This window comes from Podarcis pityusensis (genome assembly GCF_964106645.2).
Source record: "Podarcis pityusensis genome assembly, chromosome: 10".
In the NCBI taxonomy this organism is placed as follows: Eukaryota; Metazoa; Chordata; class Lepidosauria; order Squamata; family Lacertidae; genus Podarcis; species Podarcis pityusensis.
Genome location: NC_138035.1, coordinates 49,918,822 through 49,942,639, shown reverse-complemented (window position 1 = coordinate 49,942,639; position 23,818 = coordinate 49,918,822). Strand labels below are relative to the sequence as shown.

The 23,818-nt window shown below is 41.8% G+C and overlaps 1 protein-coding gene across 5 annotated transcripts in view; it reads right to left on the bottom strand.

Annotated features, from left to right (window-relative positions):
• Window positions 1–1,348: 1,348 nt before the first annotated feature.
• SLC38A4 (solute carrier family 38 member 4) overlaps window positions 1,349–23,818 on the bottom strand; it is a 34,414-nt gene continuing 11,944 nt past the window's right edge. For 2 of the 5 annotated variants that reach the window (XM_081022353.1, XM_081022354.1), the window contains exons 2-16: window positions 17,200–17,442; window positions 16,539–16,629; window positions 16,332–16,447; window positions 14,359–14,432; window positions 13,208–13,300; window positions 11,351–11,432; window positions 11,173–11,255; window positions 10,992–11,050; window positions 9,163–9,441; window positions 8,527–8,606; window positions 7,917–8,017; window positions 7,339–7,463; window positions 4,401–4,545; window positions 3,307–3,404; window positions 1,349–3,199 (exon numbers count right to left, since the gene is read on the bottom strand). In XM_081022353.1, the coding sequence (XP_080878479.1) occupies window positions 3,098–3,199; window positions 3,307–3,404; window positions 4,401–4,545; window positions 7,339–7,463; window positions 7,917–8,017; window positions 8,527–8,606; window positions 9,163–9,441; window positions 10,992–11,050; window positions 11,173–11,255; window positions 11,351–11,432; window positions 13,208–13,300; window positions 14,359–14,432; window positions 16,332–16,447; window positions 16,539–16,629; window positions 17,200–17,318 (1,647 nt within the window). In that variant the 5' untranslated portion in view covers window positions 17,319–17,442 and the 3' untranslated portion in view covers window positions 1,349–3,097. Of the gene's footprint in view, window positions 3,200–3,306; window positions 3,405–4,400; window positions 4,546–7,338; window positions 7,464–7,916; window positions 8,018–8,526; window positions 8,607–9,162; window positions 9,442–10,991; window positions 11,051–11,172; window positions 11,256–11,350; window positions 11,433–13,207; window positions 13,301–14,358; window positions 14,433–16,331; window positions 16,448–16,538; window positions 16,630–17,199; window positions 17,443–18,972; window positions 19,131–22,565; window positions 22,710–23,224; window positions 23,320–23,818 lie in introns of those variants that run through there. The other 3 variants (XM_081022355.1, XM_081022352.1, XM_081022351.1) reach the window with 3 other exon arrangements.

Genomic DNA, 23,818 nt, shown 5'->3' with positions numbered 1-23,818 from the left:
ACTGTGAACAGTTCCCGTGACTCAGGGCTTTTTCGGTCGTGGCCCCGATCTGGTGGAAGGCTCTGTCACAAGAGACTAGGGCCCTGCGGGACTTGACATCTTTCCACAGGGCCTGCAAGACGGAGCTGTTCTGCCAGGTCTTTGGCCGAGGCACAGTCTGACCCCCTCTCTCCTTCTGTAATCCTCATGGAACTCTAGCCCAATGGTTGCCATTAATTTGATTCTGAATTGATTTTAGAATGTCTTTTAATTGACTCTGTGATTTTTATGTACACTGTGCTATTTTTACTTGTTGTTAGCTGCTCTGAGCCATCAGCCACAGGCACCACAGCCAATGGAGAAGGTTGATGGCAGTTGTAGTCCCAACATCTGTCTTGAACTTAGGAAAACTAAAAAGTAGAGCCCATAATGTAGAAAACCAGCAAGCAGAGTGACGGCACTCCTCCCCACTTGTGATTCGCAGGAAGTAGTATTTAAGGGCACTTATTTTGTGTCTCTCCCTCCATTGAATGGTGTAGGGTTTTTTTTTCTTTGCTCTTTTGAGGATGGGAAGGGGTTGGGAGAATGAGTGGCCTTTGGATCCTGCAGATCCAAGGACTCTTTCATCTACCCCACTATGTTCCATTTCCAGCTCTACTACCCACAGAGCACCATTAATAGAAAAGCAATTCTGATAGAGCTTCCCACTGCTGCACTAGGAAGGTTTTGACCAGCCATCCTCCCATCCTGCTCATGGAGAGGAAAGTCCACAGCCATCTATTGGTTTCTCAGCCATATCGATGACAGTATTCAACTAAGTTTTACCCATTGAACAGAGACCCATTGAAATTAAATGAACCTAACTTCATTGATTCAGTGGGCCTACTCTGAGTAAAACTTCATTGTCTACCACTCAAATACAGTCATACCTCAGGTTACAGACGCTTTAGGTTGCGTGTTTTCGGGTTGTGCACCGCGCCGAACCCAGAAGTACTGGAACGTGTTACTTCCGGGTTTCAGCACCTGCACATGTGCAGAAACACTAAATTGCCCTTTGTGCATGTGCAGAAGTGCCGAATCGCAACCCACACGTGCGCAGACGTGGCGCTGCAGGTTGCGAACGTGCTTCCTGCATGGATGTTTGCAACCCGAGCGTCCACTGTACACCTAATAATGTGCTTTTGCACTGGCAAAGCAGTTCAAGCTGGGGCTTTTATGTTTCTCTTTAGTGCAATGCCACAATTTGCAACACTATATACTTGGGAAACAAATCCCATTCCCAGCAAGTAGTGTTGAATCCTAAATTGCAAGCGTGGTTGGTCTGTTCTGAAAATAAAATGTTGAACAACAGATTGACAAAAGCAGGTCATAACCCTGAATTCTTGAACTTTATTGTAATAATCCATTTTGGTAACATTTGACTGCCTTATTCTACTTGGGTAATCTTTTGGACTTCCATAGATAAATTCCAAACACTGAGATGTAAAGTGAGCCCCTCCGGAAAAAAATCTCCCTCCCCTGCTTTCAAAATGGTATAAAGGTTGTGACTGTGAAAACAACTACACAAATAAGATATATAAAAATCAAAACATTGTATCGTACAGCAACATTCAATAGCGAATAATATTATATACATAAATATTTATATAGTACATATATAGCAATGATCACTGTTTCCTGCACTGACCATTTATCAGACAAAAATGCATTTAACAATACTGGTAAGTGTGCTTTTCACATTCCTTGCGATCTCCTTACACCCATCTGAGTTATAGTGGAAGACTTAAGAACTTCAGTGGAGCTCTGGTAGATCAGACCAAAAACCCATCTAGTCTAGGATTCTGTTTATACAGAGGCCAACTAGATGCCTCCGGGAAGCCACAAACAGGACCTGAGTGTGGTAGTCCTCTCCTGTTCATGTCTCCCAGACAAAATGAAAACAGAGATCCAGCTTGTCTTAGAAGGTCTTCAAAACAGAATTATAATTGCAGGATCAGGTTTCCGGCTGGCATAGGCATAATATTTTGCTCACAACAGGGATCCTACCAGAACCAGCCTCCCTCTAACAAGTAAGTGAGCTACAGTGACAAAGATAAGATGCGCTTGCTATGAGATTGTTGTCATCTTGTTAAGGGTTCCACTCATCCTCCAATGGCCACCAGGAATACCTGACAAGAGCATAGAGACTTCATATAATGCTCACAATGGCGGCATCACTGCCAATTGGAGAAGCTTTGAAGGTCCCCTAGGGCAAGACACAATCTTATTGGTGTGGCTAGTTGTTGATTGTAATTGACAGTAACTGCCACTTGCTGAGAGAGCTGGGACAGTTACGCCCCACCAAAAGCAATGGCAGCCAGTTTTTGTAACAGGAAAAGGAGATTGCTGAAAGTTATGATGGCCAAGAACTGACCATACTTGTGCACCTTCAACACAGAGCACTTCTGTGATCACCTGTCCATATAATTTATTGCTTGATAAGTAAAATACTTACAAAGGGTTGGTGCTCACAACTTGACCGTACTTGTTAACTTTATGAATAACCATTCAACACAATTGTTGCTTTTATTTTCTCTTCCCTTCTGTGTCTATGTACATGCATACAAACTATACATACATATATACACACACTCAGTTTTGAGATGTTGATGGTCTTAGCTTTTGAACAACTCCCAAATATTCCAGCCTCTATCTTGAAATAGGGTGCAACATATTCTGTAATAAACCATACCCACAGACAATTTTACAAGGCACTAGGGTAACTTCTGAGCTACTACATTGTCTCCGTATTCTAGAAACTGTGGTTATCAAAACAACAATAGCAGTAACAGTCTGTTTCAAGGACTATATACACATTTTTTATTCTATCCTGGTCCAGAAAAGTTTGGCACAGGCTTTAATGCATAAATAACAATCCCTTATTAAAGGGCACTTGAATATTCCATAGGATCCTCCTAGTGGCATTACTAGTAAAAGTCTTTGGAATTTTGCAGTTATTGACTAGAAGCAATGTCCCCTTCTATGTGTCAAAAGTCTTTTTCCCTCTTGTTTTGGATGATAGCATTCAATCATTTCCAACACGAAAGAAAAAACAAATATTTTCTATTTTTCTTCCAGATTAATGCTGCTTGGAACCTGGAGAGTTGTAAATCCAGTCCAGGACAATTAGTGTCATGCTTCCAATCATAAAGATCACACCAACAATCAGGAAAACCAGAGCCTGTAATTGAGAAGGAAAAAAGAAAAGAAAATCCCATATTAGTGGGGGAAAGGGTTTATGATTTGGCAATACTGAACTGCGGCGCTGATTGCTTCCAATCTACTTACCCCGATCTTCTGAGGGGACCTGAAAGGTTCTTTCTTGACAATCCGGAGATAAAAAGCAGCAGGAAGAATAAAGATCAGCATTGTGGCAGCAGAGGCACCTGACGCAGAAGACACAAATAAATGGTTAATGTTTAGTAAGAGACAGCAGCCACAGAGGACCACCTGTCTCCATATGAACTGACCCGGACCCTGCGATCATCATCTGAGGTCCTTCTTCATGGGCCACCTCTATGAGAGGCCCAGTGGATGGCAACACAAGAACGAGTCTTTTCTGTGGTAGCTCCCTGGAATGCTCTCTTCAGGGAAGCTCACCTGGCGCCTTCATTACATATCTTGGGATGCTGGCCAGAAAGGCAGAGGCCAACAACAACTGCTTTAAATGTATAGTGCAGATGGGGCCTGAGTTTACTGGGACCTACTGACAGGTAAGTGTGTACAAAATTGCAGCATTAAACTATATATAATAGTTCGATCCTATGCCTGTCTATTAAGACGTAAGCATAAGTTCCATATGGTAGGGAAGGTAAATGACCCCTGGATGGTTAGTCCAGTCAAAGGCAACTATGAGGTTGCAGCGCTCATCTCGCCTTTACCTTTAAGTTCAATATGACTCACCTCCAAGTAATTGTGTATTGGAAGGCAAGCTTTAGTTCTAAAAGGCATGCCTGAAGCGAAAGGTTATGTTTGAAAGGGCTGGTTTCCTGAAATCTGTCATATCAGACCTGGTAACTGATTTCAGAGTGTGGTGTTCACCCTCCAAAAAGGAGCGTTTTATTGGTTGCCAACAGCCTGATTTTGGTGTGTGTGTTAGTTATGGGGTTGTGAAGAATGCCACGTGGCACACACAGCTCTGTCTTTCATCTGAGGGGGATGGCCTAAGCACTGAGAAGGAACGGCCTGGAGGTTGTCAGCATTGCCCCCACCCCCCAAACCCAGGGTCTGTGTGGCCTGAGGCAGCTGCCCCACTCTGTCCAATGGTATGGCCATCTTTGCTCCTACTGCACTGAATTCTACAGTACAGGTGTTTTGACATACATGATTTGTTTCCCCCGGAGGCATAGTAAGATAAGTAAGGATTTTGTTCCAAAGCATACCTATGAATCCAAAGATGTCTCTAATGCTAGGGACAAAAATAACTAAGACGTTGTTGAAGGCGAGGATTGCTGCAGCAATCAAAAAGTGTCTTATCCAACTGAAAGGCCTTCCGGGAAACAAGAGTGCAGTAACCGAAGTACGGATCTGTTAAAGAAAAAGGAAAAGAAAATGTTAACCAGCATATTTTATCTTCTTAAATTTAGAACTGATGCTGGGTAATTTTGCAGCAAAAAAGAAAGAAAAAGAAAAAAGCATCCTGTCTTTCTCTTCATCTTTATAAGCATTCCCTTTTAGTGCTGAAAATGTTTCTATTCCACCAGGCTTACGCAGGCAGTTAAGAGTACATCTCCCACAATGGTCTATCAATGTTTATTTTTAATTTCTTTTTGCTTTTAACTTGTTTTTAACTTTTCATTTTATTATTTGGTTTTATCTTTTCATATTGTGGTAAACCACTGTGATATTTATAATGCTACAGCAGTATATAAATCTTTTTCATAAATAAAACAAACCAACAATGCTAATATAGTTTTATGACTAATGTGTGTACTTTGCAGCAGAATTCAAAATATTGATAAAAAGTATGTAAATGGGAGATAAATACTTTGAGGAAAAGATGTTTCTGCTACTAGAAGAAAATAGCACACGTTTACTTTCTTATTTATTTATTTTTTTAGTAAAAAAGAAATGCAACATGCAAAAGTCCTTTGAACCTCTCAGCTCAGTAACGGTTAAGTACATGGGGGATTTTTTTCCTCATTCTCAAAATTATTGTAGGTTATAAAAAAAGCAGACGCTTTTGCTTTCAGTGAAAAATAAAGTGCAATGTAAGTACTTGTACACTCGATCATTCAATCTATAAATGACAGAGATATGTCAGTTTTGTTTGGCCCTGACCTTGCAAACTACCCAAACCTGAACAGCTTTCCTACAGCTTTTGTACTTGCAGAGATAATAACTAGGTAAAAGGTCAAGGCAGCCCCACTTGGCAACTGCGGATAGGGTTACACTCCAAGTCCTTCGCATAGCTGAAGAAGCAAAAATCTCTAAGTGCAACAGGACAGCAAAAACGGCTAGCAGATCAGGGTCAATTCAGAGCCATGCTGCATTACCCAATTACCAGGAAAGCATCCAAAAATGTTTTTGTTTTTTTTAAAAAAAGAATTTGACAATTGATATTTCAAAAGTAGTCATCATCGGAAAAATCAGAAGTTTGTTAGACTTCCTTGTCCTCTGCTACACATACTTCCCCCATTTTTCTGTCTCTTTATATTATTTATGCCGCCTAAAAAAGGCCCTCGGAGAACAACAATGTGTCAGGATAAACTTGATTCACTTTCCCTGTTGTGTAGGGAAGGAGACATGCTTTGCTGAGGAACTTCTCCAGAATTTTGCAATTTCAGCATACATGTAAGTTTTGTGACATTTTGGAAGAAGAAAACCGTATTTTATGGTTTAGGCTTGTTTTTTATTTTGAAGGACATGGGGGAAGGCACCATAATCTTTTCAGTATCTGGGGCCTCTAGAGGTCTTAATCTGACCCTGTCCATAAACATTCCCTTTAGTACCAATGTTTGGGAGTAAACAAACTCTTATATAGCCAAAAATGCACCACCCAAGTGCGGAAGGAAGGTAGTATTCTGCTCAGGGGAACTTCAAGGTTTGAAGGAGTTAAGAAACTTTTAGGGGGGATTCTAAAAAAAAAAAGGGGGGGGAGAATCCCACATACACCCAAAGCAGAATAGCCCAGTGAGAATCAAATGTGCTCTGTAGTTACAGAAAATCTGAATATCTAGTGGAGAAGGGAAAACCAAAGAAGAGAATGGGATGGTGTTCTGGAAGAGGGATGAATGGGTGTATGAAAGACTAAATCCCACACCACATCTTGTTACACCTCCCACTTCTCCACACTATCTGGAGCTTTTTTTTGGAGTGATTCTGGCACTTCAGAATGACCTTCACAATGTAAGGCTTACAGAGGCATTATGCCATTTGGATCCATGGGGAAATATATTATTACTCTCTGAATTTGGGGGGGGGAGGGTAGGGGGAGATTACATAGCTTATCTGGACCCTATGAGCATGAGACAAAATGAAGCCTTCAGCCTTGCAGTGCAATATTCCTTTAAGGACATTGTGTAACTGTAACTTGAGAAACTCAGGGGAGCTGATAGCTGTTGTAGTGTGCAAGCTGAGAGGCTCTAACACACGTTGTTGGGGATCCGTCAACAATTCAAGTTGACTTGAATGTGCCTCTGCTTTCATACTTAGTCACCTCCCTGGAGAAAGCACATGTGCGCTTATTACTTTGGGAACAGCAACAGCAACAAATACATAGCCCAAAGTCACCAACAGCTACAGCAAAAGTGGCACTGAGGCTTTTCCTTGCACCTCTGCCATTTCCCCTTAAATGCCTAAGAAGAGATAGGATTTGCTACTACCAGGCAGTTGAGGATGCCTCAAATTTTCTAATAAGCTCTTTCAAAAAGAGGTTTGTGTGGGTAAGTGTAAAGTGGCTAAATCCACGTAAAAAGGAAAAACAAACACCGGGTGCATTTCTTCTTAATGTAATTGGGGTGGTTTTTTTGTGTATCTCTCTCCCAGTTTGTGAATAATTATTAACACTTGATTTTAGTGGCTTTGACAGATGGGTATTACTTTCATAACATGTTATGTTTAGGGGGCAAAAGGGATAAATCACAAGTCCAGACTAGAAATAGGGTGGCCATACACCCTGAATTTCCAAGAAAATAGTGTCAACAACTTTGAGTTTCATTTCCCCCCCGAAAAACTCAACCAGGGTCGTGACTGGTCTGATCAAAAGACCCCCCATAACATGGAAAAGCAGCTACATGGCAACAGTTCAATATCCAGTCTGTAAAAGGTCCTCTGGTATGGGCTGCTCAAAGATCATTTAATAACAGTCTCTTGACTTACAGGGAAGAGGACTATGGGCACAGTCAGGGTCACAGCCACAAGTACAGCGAGGCGAACCATCAAAAGCAGGGTGTCAAAAGTGTACACTTTGGTATAGGTATGAAGAAGCTCATCCTCCACTTCGCCTGCAAAAAGGAAATGAAGAAAGTCAGCTTTCTCAGGCAATCTCATGTCCACTCAGGGCCATAGACATATACGGACACACGGACACACGTGATTGCAATTTGAGAAGTTATAATTGACAGACCAGACAATTATTTAGCTTTGGGAGGCCCATATCAGTAATAACGCTTAACCATGTTAAACACTAGCAGTTGTTTTTGTTGCCTAACTTGCTCTAAAGCTGCAGGGCAAGCCACGGGCCTATGTGTCGTACTGGAGGGGCAGGCTGACCCCGCTCCCTGGTGGCCCATGCCCACTCGTGATTCGCTGATTAGGCAAAAGTGGGTGGAGTCAGAGGCTTCCTTTGCTGCCTGGGAAGCAGTCCCTGGGATTTCCAATGTTGAATCTCAGCATGTGCGCAGGAACTCCGGCCCGCAATTGCGCCCATCTCAATTACTGAGAGAGTTTTGACTCACCGTAGAAAGTCAGGTAGCCAAACAGAGCAGCAAGGAGGTACATGGCGAGCATCCCAGTGATGGAGACATTGGCAACGCTTTGCATACGTTTTCGTGATCGACTGAATGGGAAAATGAAATAAATTAAATTAAAAATGCATGTAATGAATGAAGAAGCCATTACTTTCTTGAAAAGACTAACCAGCTCAAGTATTTGTGTATACCGCAATTCCCTTTATAGCAATTCCTCTTATTGAAGGAGCGGGGAACTGTGGGACTCCATCTCCCATCAGCTCCAGCCAGCATGGCCAAAGGTCAGGATGATGGGAGTTGTAGTCCATACACCAACCACCACCAACAAATGTCTTAGTGACATGACTGGGGGAAACTGAGCCCCTGGCAGAATTAATTTGGCCCTTGGGCCAGGGATTCTTCATCCCTGAACTAAAGGTTATAAAAATAGAAAGATAATAGCAAAAGCAATAAATATATGAGGATAATTAATAGAGGAAAATAATTCATTAGTAGGAAATCAATTAATATATTTTTAACTAAAATTAGAAAAGGAGGGGGGAAGGTTTCATTAATGAGCCTGTTTTAAGTAGAGTATATTGATGAGAAGCCATCTTACTTTTTCAGTTCACTGTATATGGGTAGTACTTCAGGGTGGCACACAAACGCGAAGGCCAGGATTGGTATTGTATAGGCAGTCTAAAACAAAAAACAAGGATCCCAGTTGCTGGTTAGTTTTTTCCACATCTCACTGGACCAGTTTACTGAGCAAAGTGACTGGCTTTATACTGCAGCTGTTCCAGGTAAAGGTCTAGACAAGATGGAAGCCCTGAGTAGGGGGACCGAATGAAGGAACGCTATGCAATGGCTTATCAAAAGGATATCTTGCGTATAAATTTGGGGAATCATAAACGCAGCAAAGAGATGGCATAGCCACTGGCCACCACCATCCCCTGTGTACTGCTGACTTGAGGGTAGCCAATGTTGCACCCTCTAGATGTTGCTGGACATCCCATCTGCCTTAACCAGCAGGTCCCAATCAGTATTTATTAAAAGGAGACAAATAATCTCAATCTAGATAGACACCCAGGGGGTCTTTGGTCTTCAAGAGGAGCCCAGTAAATGCTTCAAACTGGCATAATGACTGGGGCAATCTGCAACTCCCAGAATGACTCTGTGCAATAAAATTCTGTCAGTCAAGGGGCAACGGCAGGCAGGCAGTTCTATGTGAAGCAAAATCGTAAGAGAGCCTTACCCGTGAGTTAAAGACAAAATATTTGGGGGTACACTTCTCATCGTCCTCTCCATGGGCTTCATATTCTACTCCACTTTGGTGCATCTTATCTTTGGCTTCTTCAAAACTGGAATACTGCTTGTAGGTGCTGTCCAACATAAAGTTTACTTCGGAATTGGCAGAATCGTTGGGTAGCATCACGACATGCAATGGAGCTGTGGTGCTGTTGTAGGACCAATTGCCAGCACCGCTGCCCAAGACTGGGAGAGGGCACGGTATTTGGGATTTCTTGTAGATGACCTAAAGTAAGATTACAAATATACATATATATAAAGAGACTGAATATGGCAAATAATAAGTTGAAACGTTGAATGCCTTTGCAAGACATTGCTATTGTTCTCTAACAAAGTTATATCTAATTGGGCGATGTTTCTGTTTTCCTGCTTGTGCTGTCTGTGATTCATTCCCTGCAGTCACTAAAGTGGGGATCAATTCATGGCACAACAGAACTGTAAGGAGAAACCACAGAGCTCGGGTCCCAGAGAAGCATTCCAAAGGTCTGCTCCGCACACTAAAAAGCATAGAGCATTCTGAAGGGCCACTCTAGTCCCCACACTCTGTGCCATGTGCACCAAAATCCCCAGGGGATATTTTTTTGTTCTCCAGCAGCAGCAACAAAAAAATATGGGGAGCTTTAAGGATTTCATTTGGGGGCAGGGCTTGCAGGTCGACAGCCTTGATTCTGTAGCAAAGCTTATTCATCTTGTTCATGGGCATTTTGCATATATTACAGTGCGCAGTGTCCTTTTGGACAGCAGATGGCTACAATACTTATCCTGCTTACTCCACAGAAACTCAACTGAGAGTGAGATGAAAACATTCTGAAGCATGCAGCTGTCAAATTTTCACAAGAAATGGTTTTTTTTTTTTGGTTGATGTTTCCTAAAGGGGTGTGCATCATAAAGATGTGTGTGTGTGTGTGTGTATGTATGATGATGAAAGCAGACAGGTAAATGGAAGAGGACATTGATTTGAATTTGAATGGTTCCTATGCTTATTTGGTCTACTGCCTGAGATGTCTTAACAGGTCTGCTTTGCAGCTTGGAAGCATGGTTAATCCCAGGAGCTGCTTGCCCAGCGAGGCTGAGCTGCAACGATAGCATTCCAGCATCATCATCACTGCCATTCACAAGGGGTGAGGTCACTGCAGTATGGCACACTGGCTGCAATCCAGTGCTGACACCAGTGTGCTATGCAGCGCTCAACTTGCTATCACCTCAACCCTTACCCTCACCCCAAGTAAGCTACAACTAACTACACTGCTGAGGTGAGACTACTGTTGCAGCTCTGCCTCTTGTGGTTGAGTTACCCTGCTCTGCTTCTTCTCTAAACTCATTCACAACACGGCCAGGCCACGCCGTGATCTTCTCTCGTTTTTATCACTCTGGGCTACTCAGCACACTTCCTAAACCACAGGCTCAAACTTATGTTGCAACAGTTATGGTGTAGACTTAGTCTTGTTTTTTTTTTGTTCTGAGGTCCCAGATCTCCTCCCTCTTCCCCTTCTTTTAAACCTTTTTTGTGTGTGAAAAAACTTTGTTTACAGGTGAGACCCCAGTTATCTTCAATTTGCTCAGAATCCTAAATTTGCATCTATACATTTCAATCAGCAGGCGTAACAAATTTGCACCAATTTGCCCCTGTGCCCTGAATGTGATATGTCTCTGACAGCACCCCTGGCTGGAGCCACAGTCCACACTCCATAAGCACACTGTTACCACTCACACATATATTACACATACACACATTGTTCTGCAAATGTTGCTACACCATTTCCTATAATTACTTACCACACTTACGAAGAATACCATGCAGGTAAGTGAAAATCCACTTGTATAACCGAGATACCCTACAAAAACAACAAAGTGAATGCACAGTTAAACCACAGGTGAAATTAGATGACCAACTCTAAGAGTTTGATAGAGGTAAGTCATTATAGACGTATTTTAATACGGTAGTTGATTGGTTTACCTAAATTCTTCAGAAGTGAAAGTGGAAGAATCACACCAATGCTCACAAATATCACAAGGTAGTTCCCATTTAGATACCATTCCCTAGAATGAGAAGACAGAATACCCATGTATCAATCAAATCTGTTGAGGTTATAAGGAGACTTCGCTGAATTAAAGAAATGTAACCAAGCCCATACCCAGAATTCTCTTCAAGCCCTAGAAATGCTCTGAGTACTTCTGGAAGTTCGTACTTAATAATGAAGAGGTAGCTTGACATTGCTGAAACGAGAAAGGATGAATAGAGTATGATGACAAGGTCTGAAAAACGGTATCCAAAACATTCAGATCATTAAATTTTCAGTTAAACAGAAATGCTGTTCATGTCAGCTTACATGGGGAAATCATTCATTCAGAAAATTATGAGTTTTAAACTCTGGAACATCCTCCCTTGCTTCTGAAGTCTCTCATCGTCATTGTAATAGTGGTGCTGGGATTCCCCACCCGTTTCAATGGCCCTTACATTCCTATGTGTGACAACCAGAAGCCCAAATGCTTTCTTACCCTTTGAGCAGAACAGTTACAGCTCATTTTGACATTGTTATTCTCTGTCATTAAGGATGCTTTCGTATGGCTTGGTTCAGACCTAACAATCAATCACAGCCTGCATGGGCTGTCACATCCCTCCCTTCCATGCTTGGGCAAAAGGAGGAGTCAGAAAACTTCATTAAACCGAACCTTCCCATCGCACTCAAAAACAGGGAACTGTATTTCATTCTAATTGTTGCTTTGTTAGGATAAAACTGCAGTGCCTTGTTTCTTAACACTGAAGCACCCGCAACTACTCTGAACTCGGCTCTTCCAAAGGATATTATCGGTTGGCTCTGACAGAGGCAGAGTGGAGGCTAGCTCCACCCAGGGCAGGCATGTGGGGCACCCCCACAAGGGGACAGGGCACAAAAGGAGCCCGCTGCACCCCCGGGTCAAGCCTTACTTGGGAGTAGAGCTGCCGGTGGCAGCGTGCCGCAGCGCAGATAAGGATAATGAGCAGCAGTGTTGTGGCAACTCTCCTTTCTCTGCTGTGGCTGGTGGTGTTGGACCGATTCAGGCTCCGATGAGGGATCCTGCTGTGGGGGTGCCTGGTGCCCCCTCAAAAAAAATGTGCCTGCCCCCCCAGGCCACCGCACTATGCCACTGGGCTCTGATTCCCTGAGAAAACTGAAGTACATTTTGTGATGTTACGAGTGATACCTTGGGTTACGAACTTAACTCGTTCTGGAGGTCCGGGTTCTTAGCCTGAAACTGTTCTTAAACTGAGGTACTACTTTAGCTAATGGGGCCTCCCGCTGCCGCAGCACCGCCATTGTGCGATTTCTGTTCTCATCCTGAAGCAAAGTTCTTAACCTGAGGTAATATTTCTGGGTTAGCGCAGTCTGTAACCTGAAGTGTCTGTAACCTGAGGTACTACTATACAATGATAAGCTAGCAACGCACAGCACATAAAGTACTTCCCATTATATTTTGGGTTCCTGTAATTTCATTTCACTGCTCTGCTTATGCTTTAAGTATTGTACAGGATTAATGAGGTTAGAATCAGGCCAAAGGGAAGAGTCACACCCACTTTGGCTTTGGGCTCCAACGCCACTGGCATTTGGAAAGTTCACCATGAAGAAATGCGGCCCTTTGGAGAAAAAGGGTTCCCCAGCCCAATGTAAGCTATGAAGGATCAAAATTAGGAAGCATACAAGCTTGGCTGCCAAATATAACAGAGGAAAGTGTCCTACAGTGTATATTGCATTTAGGCTTTTAAGTAGATCATGAATGCCATGCACTGGCCTCTCTCTATAGGGCATTAACATGAGTGTAAAAATAGCTTTCAGAAATGTCATTGTATGGTAATTACTGTATTGGGCACCATAATTAAGAGTTTATTTCTATGGTGCAGCACTAAGGGCTGCTGTGGCACCAACAGCAGACACCCCCCCCCCCCATTTCTTTATTATAAGAAAATTACTGTCATTTTAAACCCTCTCATTAAAAAGACATTTCCCACTCACCTCCAATGTTCTGCATCGTAAGAGAAACAAAAGCACTCATTTTTCCAGGCCATCCAAATGCCTTTTCGCCTAATTTTTCGTATATTAGTGAACCTAGGAGCAACAGGAAAGAAAATATTTTACTTCAAATATCTTTTCATTGATTGGGTTTTGCACAACCCTCTGAAGGAAGCAAATTCAGAGGGTAACCATGTATAATAGTGGGGCTAAGGTGCAGTCACTGGAAAGCTATTTCCATGTCCATTGTCTAAGTATGTGACTGTTTCTCCCCCCCCCCCCATCAATGGACATTAAGACTGCTTAATTCTGGTTTGTGCCCATAATGGCCACTTACTCCTTTCCTGGGTGGGCAGCAATTGTGGCCCCTCACATTCAGCCACCATACCTGGCAGCCGGAGCACATGAGTTTTGGCTGGCCATTTGGGAATTTTCCTGGCCGGCTGGGCCAAAGGGCGGGACTGGCCTCCAAAAAGTGAAAATCAAATGGGCCAATCAGAGGTCCCACTGGTGGGCTGTGCCTCACTGACTGATAGGGTATTGGCTGCTTCCATGTCCAGTCAGGCAGTGGGACATAAAAGCTGGCTGCCATAATATGGGCTTGCGATAACACTGTCATTGCATGTCTTGTTACGCTGCCGTTTCTACAGGGATATACACTCGGCATTTATCACTCCTGTTATAAAAAAATCTCCAAATGGGTCTGAACTTCAATGTCTAAAACTACTGGTAGAGGACAAGGATCTAGAGATCACGCTAAGGGTGGCCAAATTCGGTGCGACTGCCATAAAACTTAGGGAACAAACTGTATTACCAAAATGATTAAGGTTTTAAATGACAATTTTAGGTTATATTTTAGTGATCAAGATTTAATATATATTTTTAACTGCCACTATATCTGAATTGTCTCTGTTATACCCAACTGCAATTCAATGTATTCCTGTTGTGTTTTATGATTTTCCTGATATTGTAAGTGAGCTGGAACTGGTCTGTGACCGTAATAATAAAATTCATTCATTCAACACTGTCATTGTTCCTGAGGAGATCTGGGTCATTGTTCTTTGCTATTTCTGTCTTTAGTGTGCCAAACCTGCCTGGTTGGGATGTGGTCTCCTCAAATGACTCGCCCACCACCGAGATAATAAATGGCATACCTCCTTCCTTGGATGTCTTCAGCAACAGGTGAACCGAATAGAGAGACATTATGGCTACACTGAGCAGCAGGATTCTGTGAGGAAAAACAGAAGTTATAAATCCATGAGCAAGGATAAAATGAACTACACAGATAAGTTATCCATTCCTTTGTAGAGACATCAATTCAGGTGTGGTATTTTAAGTTCAGTAAAGGGGAAAGAACTTTCATTTTGAAGGACATTGACTATAAGGTCCAAAGGCCTACAAAGACAACATTCCTCAGTGTATTCTAAGAGTTTTTTATATATCTTATCTAGTCTAAATCCAACACAGAATAAAAGATGCTTAAAACTATGGCATATTAAATGCTAAAATATATTTAACATAGCATGCAGTTTGACCCACAGATTGCTGAATAGAGCAAGTATATTTAAAAGCTTTATATTTTGTGTCTTTTACCAATGCAGCAATGTGCTTCCCTCAGGTCTCTGCTTTTTTGAGGAACACCAAAAGTGTTCCTTCTTTTCTTTTTAAATAATGCAAGACAACGATCTAAACTTTTCATTCAGCCTTTCTCCAAATTTGAAAGTTCCACAACACAGGTTTTAAGGAATGAAATCATTTGCTGATCTGGAAAGGTTTGTAAGAAGATGTCTCCCAGACTGATAGGTCTAGCTATATAGTTTGAAAGTTGCTCAGGCGCATCTGCTGTTGCCTGTCAAAACATATGCTATATGGATAGTGTATGTCAGCTACATGCCATCACAGTTAGCATTTGGCACGGTCAGATGTTAGGGGGCAGCGCGTCTATAGACACATTTCTATTCACAGAGTTTCAGATTTAGTGCCATATGGACAGAGAGCATTCTCTTCCAGTCTCCACAGTAGGGGTAGTATCACTTCAATTCCACAAATACAAATTAGGTGAGTTATTTATTCCTTTGGCATATTTGTCCCAGCTGGAATTGCAACGTTGCTGCTATGTCATGGAACACAGAGAGAGAGATGGACTCCCCCCCCCCCCACTGCCTAAACAAATATAAATTAATATAGCCAAGTTATAGGCAGGATAGTTGAGCAATAATAAATGCATTAGATAAATTTTTGGATTAAGTATCTAAGGCACGTCTCAAAGTGTGATATGGGATCCTGAGTGAGGGAGACACAGTCTTGAATGTGACCACAGCATTGATAACAGTACTGAATTGTGCTACAGTGCATGTGCCTTTCCAAACTCCTCCCCTGCCTTGTTTCTTGACAGCTGTATTCTGCAACGTGTCATTGACCCTCTAATAGTGCATTAGTGGTGGATGTGATTTGTGGTTCTGCAATGCTTCCCCAATGTTCTTGCATTATTGCAACAAAAGTAGGTCAAAAGTAAGGTAAAGGACCCCATGACGGTTAAGTCTAGTCAAAGGCGACTACGGAGTTATGGCGCTCATCTCGCTTTCAGGCCGAGGGAGCCGGCGTTTGTCCACAGACAGCTTTCCAGGTCATGTGGCCAGCATGACTGAACCGCTTCTGGTGCAACTGTGATGGAAACCAGAGCGCATGGAAACGCCATTTACCTTCCCGCCGCAAGGGTACCTATTTATCTACTTGCACTGGCGTGCTTTCAAACTGCTAGGTTGGCAGAAGCTGGGACAGAGCAACGGGTGCTCACCCCATCGTGTGGATTCGAACCACCGACCTTCTGATCGACAAGCCCAAGAGGCTCAGTGGTTTAGACCACAGCGCCACCCACGTCCCTGACCCACTATCAGTACATTAGTGGTGGATGTATTTGTCGTTCTGCAATGCTTTCCCAATGTCCTTGCATTATTGCAACAAAAGTAGGTCTACTCTGAACACGACTAAGTCTAGACCCAACCCAACACACACACACACACACACACACACACACACACACACAATAATAATTTCTTATTTCAGGATATCATAGCTCCAACTAAGACTCTACCATCCCTCCCCAAACTACATTGTGGATACCTACACAAAAAGTATGATTCCAGTGTTGGCCATGGCATAGGACAACCCCAAGATTCCACTGCCCATGATGGCATTGCTCAGGTTAAACGATGACATTCCAAATGAAATATCTCCTGGATTCTGTTGGAATAGAACAAGGAAAATGTGCCATTAGTTATGTTGTGCATCTGCAAGGACACCGCTGCGACTCAACTGTGACTAAGGGACTTACATATTCATCTGTATAATTTTCCAATTTCTTTTTGCCCAGAAAGCCGTTGGTAAGGAACTTCTGACTTTCAGCATCATCACCAACAAAGTGACTAAAAACAAAACAAATGAACAAATAAGCAAGGAAAGAAGAAATAAATGTCTTTGCACTTTAAAATTCAGGCTTTGGCTTTACACCTGTATTCCTTTATTTAATAAATGTATACTCCACTTTTTGAGAAAGCTTCTCCACAAAGCATCTTTCAATAATATTTAGAAATCTCAACGATATTACAATAACTGCAATGCAGAACTGGCACTGGTACGAGTGCCACAAGATAGTCATTTCCCCCTTGTATGAAATCATTCTTTTATTATGGCTGCACCTACAACTTTGGAACTCCCTGCCAATTGACCCCAGACAGGTGCCTTCACCGCACTATTTCTGGCACCTGCTAGAAGCAGTTTTGTTTAGGAAAGCCTATCTAGACATGCCAAATTCCTACAAAAATGTAGACAGATGCCTTGCTTAACTCATTAAATGCAACTATACTAAGCAGAACAGTGTACATTATCATTAAATTTTGTGATGTGTGACCCACTTAGAACTGTGTGTTCCTCAAGTAACGACCGAGTGGGTTGGCTTGCCTTTTTTACCTTCTCATTCTGGCAATTAATTGTACCTGCTAATAGTGGCCTTTTCTGGATCTCCCATATCGGTATAGGTGTCTTCAGTGCTGTCGCCGCTGTTGCTCTCCTCGTCAAGGTCTGTGTTGACTTTTCGCAGTTCCATGCGATCCATTTGAGCTGTCAGCGATTTCGAGTACACACACACAACCCCGAGGCGTCTTCAGTGTCAACAGAACTGTACCTTCTGCTTTAAAGCTTCCACCTTCGCAATATGTTGACTCTCAGAACACTCCGTTCTATAAACAGAAAACCAAAGACTTCATTAAAAATTTCCTCAAATTAGGTAAAATGTGTGGGAGCATCACTCGGGTTTATGCTCATTTTGTTTTTTTTAAACTACATTTCCCCTTTAGGAAAATTCTGAGTAAATTAAAATTCTATCCAGAGTTTATTTTCAAAACGATGTAGGGAAGAATTATATCTTAATAATCAAGGTGCTTTCTTCAGCATTATTATTATCATTAATATGCCACATTTATTTATTTAAGCCAGCCTTTCCTTTAAAAACTGGGTCAAGGAAGCTCACAAAAAATAAGAACTCATGTGAGCAAAAAAGAGGAAATAATATGAATGATAAGTCACACAAGTCATCATCCATCTGAAAGAGATGCAGTATAGCTGCCCTGATGTAGCGACTGACGTAGTCAGACAAGATCAAACATTATTTTTGCCTGCACAGGTCGTTCCTTTCATTGATGTGAATGGGGAACCCACATGCCCAGCAGCACCATGTGTATTTCAGAATTCATGTGAAGCCCTGTATTAAATAGGATTGTAGCACTTGACTGAAGGGCATCATCATCATCATTTACATTCCCACCTTTCCTCAAATGAGCTCAAGGTGTTACACCTGATTCCCTTCCTCCCCATTTTATCAACACCACAACTGCAATAAAACTGCTATATCAAAACCACCCACAAATTCAGCAACTCAAGATGTCTGCACAAAACTTTCCATCATCTATTTGACGAAATAATATATTCTTATCTGCATCTGTTTCTTTTTTAATATCTATATCTTTATCTATCTATTACAGGCATGGTCATTTTGATTAGCATTTGTAATTAATTGACATTGATAGCAGTTTACATCCCTGATCCAAATGCACAGATACAAGCTAAACTCTAATTCCTACAGAATATTTGAACGGCACATTTTTCAATGGATTAAGAAATATTCAATTACTTACAATCATGGTTATTGCTGAGAATAACCACAGGCAAGGAAACAGAATCACATAGTTGTTCGCCAAGAAACTATCAACACTTCAACTCTATATCTGCCAGTATAACACATTAATTGGATATAGTGTTCCAGCAAAATTAAGTCCCAGAAACTTGAAAGCCCCCCATATATTTTAGCATTCAAAATGGCATTCAAAATGTTGCAGAACTGAATGTTATGAGAAATTTCAGCAACACAAGCAGTTGTAATTTATTTAGCCCCAAGTTTAATAAGAATTTCATATTTTTTCAACAAGGAATATTAGTCACTCGACAACGAGAAAACTGTCACCGTTTTGTTGAGTGTAAACATACCGTTCCCAACAAACGTCCTGTCATATATTTATTTATAGCATGAAAACACTGAAGAGTTGATGTGCAGAGAACATTAGCATATTCCCAGTATCCACCCAGTGGCTAGAAGTTAAAAAAGACTTCAGATTGAAAAGCAGATAGCAAAGCCTGTTATTTAAAATCTGCAGTATCATTTTTAAAGAAAACAATAAGCAAAGAACACCATGCTGTTTGATATAGTTTCCTACCAGAGACAGGCAAACTGCATATGGCTTTCTGTCTGATCACTCCAGTCCCTGTGTGAGAGTGATCACCTAATCTGGCATTAGGTCAGAGAAAACTAGGCTAACATTTCAGAGGATTGATTGCTGAGATACAAGGAACTCCAGTTAGAGCAACACAAAATTATGTTGTCTTTGCCATGTTATTTTGTCCTCTGGCAAGCTATTTTGTCCTCTGGCCAGCAGAATGACATTGCATTATGACCCAATGCATATTCAAAATCTGTATCTAAACTTAAAAGGACAGTAAGCATATTTGAAAGTAAAATGCCATCTGAAAGAAAGTTTAAAAGAGCATAAAGAAAAACCAGCTAAAAAGTTCCCAAATCCAAGTAACCACAAAAATTATTAATCTTCCAGAGGAAAAATAGCTAAATTCTTTTTTACTGACATTATTCAAGAGAAAGATTTAGGGTAATCTATAATAGACAATTGGTATTTATTTAACTCCCCCCCCCTTTTTTGCTATAGCTTTGGGCCTGCATCTACATAGCTATTAAAAGACACTCTAAAATGCTCTGGAAAAAAACTGTTTTAAAGTTCACAATGGAACATTTCATGAAGTTTCAATTTCAGCTCTACTGCACCATCTGGTGTCACAATGTTATAAGGCATTTATAATGTCTTCTTTTTGTTTTTCCAATTTAGCTGAGCCCTGGTTTACAAAATGATCACTACAATCTAGCAAGGCAGATCCTTGCACAGTCTTTGTTGTGCACATCTGATTTACTTGCAAATCAATGCTTGGATGTGGATCCATATCCCAATGCTCATCTGGGGCATACTGAATTTTCTGGGTGCATTCTGCAATGTGGATGCAAGTTGTGCACCCCATATGTGGTTGTCTCTGCAACTAGCTGAATAAAATTAAAGCTGGATTCAGGCCAATATTGTTTTAGTCCAACATTGAAATGGAGGACTTGTTTCCTATAGTGTGTTATTCCAAACTGAGAAACACTTAAATGGCTTCTATCTTGGATTTGCTTGCAGAATCAAACTAAACTGAGTTCAAAGAAAGTAAAATGCCTCTTTTGAACACGGTCACTTGCCTATTCTCTCTCCATCACAGGAGAGGTGACCCTGACAGTGTAACCAAGGCCATCAGACAGAGTTCAAAACTCATAGCAGGCACATGGTGACCTGAGATTGACCCAAGATGGCGAACAAAGAATGCGACTAAGGTTGTAATCCTATACTCATTGACGTGGGAGCAAGTCCTATTGATTATATGGGCTTTCCTTCTGATTAGAGAATAGTGCATGGGTAGGCAAACTAAGGCCCGGGGGCCGGATCCAGCCCAATCGCCTTATAAATCTGGCCCGCAGACGGTCCGGGAATCAGTGTGTTTTTACATGAGTAGAATGTGTCCTTTTATTTAAAATGCATCTCTGCGTTATTTGTGGGGCATAGGAATTTGTTCATCCCCCCCCCTCTAAATATAGTCCGGCCCCCCGCAAAGTCTGAGGGACAGTGGATCGGCCCCCTGCTGAAAAAGTTTGCTGACCCCTGGAATAGTGCAATAAGGATACAGTCATAAAAATCCTCACTTAGATGTCATCATTATTAAATAGAGACTTACATTTCATTAAGCATGAATAGGACAGGCTGTACAATTGCCTGGGATGCTCTAGCTGTGTAAACAGATTCAAGGAAAGCCTGAGTAAACCTTAACAACTCCACAATCCTTGCTGGTGCGTGCAAACTCTGAAGCTGTTCAAATGGAGTATAACATTATTTATGTTTGTGTACCATCAATGCGAGCTGTATATTTCACCCAGTACTGCAGATATTTCTGCCAATGGCACACAGAGGCGTCAACACGAAGCAATGATACTTGGAAAGACCATTTGGTTATAGGAGCTTCCTAGCTTCCCATTTGGTTTCAAAGGAGGTGGAAGGATAATGTAGGCATATGCTGGAACTGCATAATCTAGGAGTTATCTGGAGCCATGGCAGCATTGGATTCAAGCAGTTCCCTATCAGGGATTGGACTCAAGCGGGCAAGATGGAGGAGGAGGAATGGTGGAAACCAACCCCCCTTTCTCCTGATGTTGCAGGAGAAGAGGGAGACAGCTTTGATATACAGCAGAGCTTTCAGGGGTTTGAGGAAAGTCACAGCTCATAGAGAGACGAACAGAAAAGTTGGGAAGTGTTAGAAGAATGGGAGAACCATGGCAGGGCAGGCAGATGACACGTTGTCACTGAAGAGTACAGTGGTACCTCGGGTTAAGTACTTAATTTGTTCCGGAGGTCTGTTCTTAACCTGAACCTGAAGCACCACTTTAGCTAATGGGGCCTCCTGCTGCTGCCGCACCGCCGGAGCACGATTTCTGTTCTCATCCTGAAGCAAAGTTCTTAACCCGAGGTCCTATTTCTGGGTTAGCGGAGTCTGTAACCTGAAGCGTATGTAACCCAAGGTACCACTGTATTTCTGATCCCCCTTCTCCCAGAACGTGGTGTTCGTTAAGAGTTCAGTGGTACCTCGGGTTACAGACGCTTCAGGTTACAAACTCCGCTAACCCAGAAATATTACCTTGGGTTAAGAAATTTGCTTCAGGATGAGAACAGAAATTGTGCAGCGGTGGCAGCAGCGGGAGGCCCCATTAGCTAAAGTGGTACCTCAGGTTAAGAACATTTTCAGGTTAAGAACGGACCTCCAGAATGAATTAAGTTCTTAACCTGAGGTACCACTGTACAGGAACAAAGGACTCAAAGACATTTGATCACAAGTGGCCACCATAAGGGGAGATGCTGTTGCTAGGAAGGAGGAGCTCAGTTTGGAGCAATGCCATTGTTAAGGCTTGTTGCGTTCTTTTGTCTCTCGCTATTAGGATCGAATAAAACTCATTAAAAAGGACTCTACTTTGTTTCCTCTGCTCTTGCTACAACCAGGGGAGGAATAGCTTTCCTGGAGCCTTGACGTTCCCCTACACAGGAAGCCGAGCCAATGGGGTGCTAAGTTGAAAAGATCCATAACTGAGAAGATGCACTGGGGGCATGAAATTTTAGCCTCACAGGGTGCCATATTACCAAAGATTACCAAAATCTGCTCCTGGCCATGGGTTCTGCAAGCTGTCTGTGGTATCCAGGCAAAACTGCAAAATGTGTTCTCCCCACCAGGGAAGAAGGGGTACGTGAAGAGCCACATCAGGAGCAAGTGGGGAATAAAGATCTACATTGGGAACAAGGTTGGGAGGAGACCAGCAGTGCCTCCTATTTGCCAAGAGGATGCTGTACAGGTGGCATGAGGGGGTGCTGCAGAAGAGAAGGCAGACCCAGTCTACAGTGCTGGAACAGTCACTGCTACTATGGCGGCAGCAGCAGCAGCAAAATCTGCTGGCCCTATGGATCCTGCCACCTGAGTCGGATGCCTCACTTTGCCTTATGGGTGGGCCAGCCCTAATGGAAACCACATCCACAGAAATATTACATTCCTTTAAACACAATGAAGAGTTGGGCCCCATTTTCTGAAGAGCATACCTATTTATCAAGCCACAGATTTGATAACATCCATGTTTGCAGGTTGTAAATCTTGCATGTTTCTACAGGTATAGACTTACATGGAACTAAATTCCATTGGTTTGGGGTATTGCCTGAAGACAGCAATTTTGTAGAAACTACGCTGGTTCTGGTCTGATCAGCAACTGAATGGGAGACCACCCAGGAAACTCCTGTATATTGTCTTTTGCTCCATGAAGAAAACACAAGGAAACAGAGAAGCAAATGAATTGGACCTAATCATTTTCAATTTCTAGATTGATGGGAATTTAACTCGCTATTACTTGCATTAATTTGCCAATCGCACTGCAGACAAGATTTCATTGAGAGCCACAAAGGCACTCCCTTCTGGGAAATAAAGCATTAACGTTTTTGAAGATGAAAAGCTCCGTGACCTCCATGATAAGATGAGCAAAATTAAAACCTCCCCTTTTCTTTTGTCAATTATGAATGTAATAATTAGCTACATAAATCGAATCTAGCCAATGATAGCTAAATTATCTCAGAATTTAGAATCAAAGATTGTATGGAATTTCTACACACACACACACACGCACACAAAGTCAATTCCAACTGTTGAACATTTGGCAGTAAAAAATAAGCATATGAAATCTGCTACTGAATATTTTTTAACCCTTTTGTATTTAAATATGAATTGTTAATTTCATATTGATTTTAAGATCCCCTTACTTAAAAGCATAATGAATCTTGCAAAAAATACCTTTCTTTCTTTCTTTCTTTCTTTCTTTCTTTCTTTCTTTCTTTCTTTCTTTCTCTCTCGTTTCCACACCAAGATATAACTTATTAATTTAAAAATGGCACCTGTCTTTCAGAGTTTTCTCATTTAAGACCTTCTAGAGCTAGACAATGATTTAAAAGCAAATGGGAGTGTATCAGATAAACCAATCATCAATGAAGAGAACCCAACACCTCCATTTGTCCTACTTGCGTCAGCTCTTTTTTTAAAAAAAGAGAGGAAAAAGATAAAAAAAATCCTGGTGCATGTTCAGGTCAAACATCACTGTTACTGGAGCTATTTGCTTTTTGGACTTGGAAGTTGTACAAAATGCACATCTGTAGAAGGTCTGACATAGACTTTTGCAACTGTAGACTGCCTATTTCACTCATCTGTACTTTCAAAGAAGCGGCATAAGAATTATAAGGTATTTTTTCTGGATATTACAATTTCTGTAGACTAAAGCAAGACTACAAGAGGTCAACAGCTTCTCTTGTTTTTATCTTGCTCCTTGCCTCAAATACAAAGATGCTCTGCTGAGGTTTTCAAAGAGGTTGAGAAGCAAAAGCAACAGAGTGA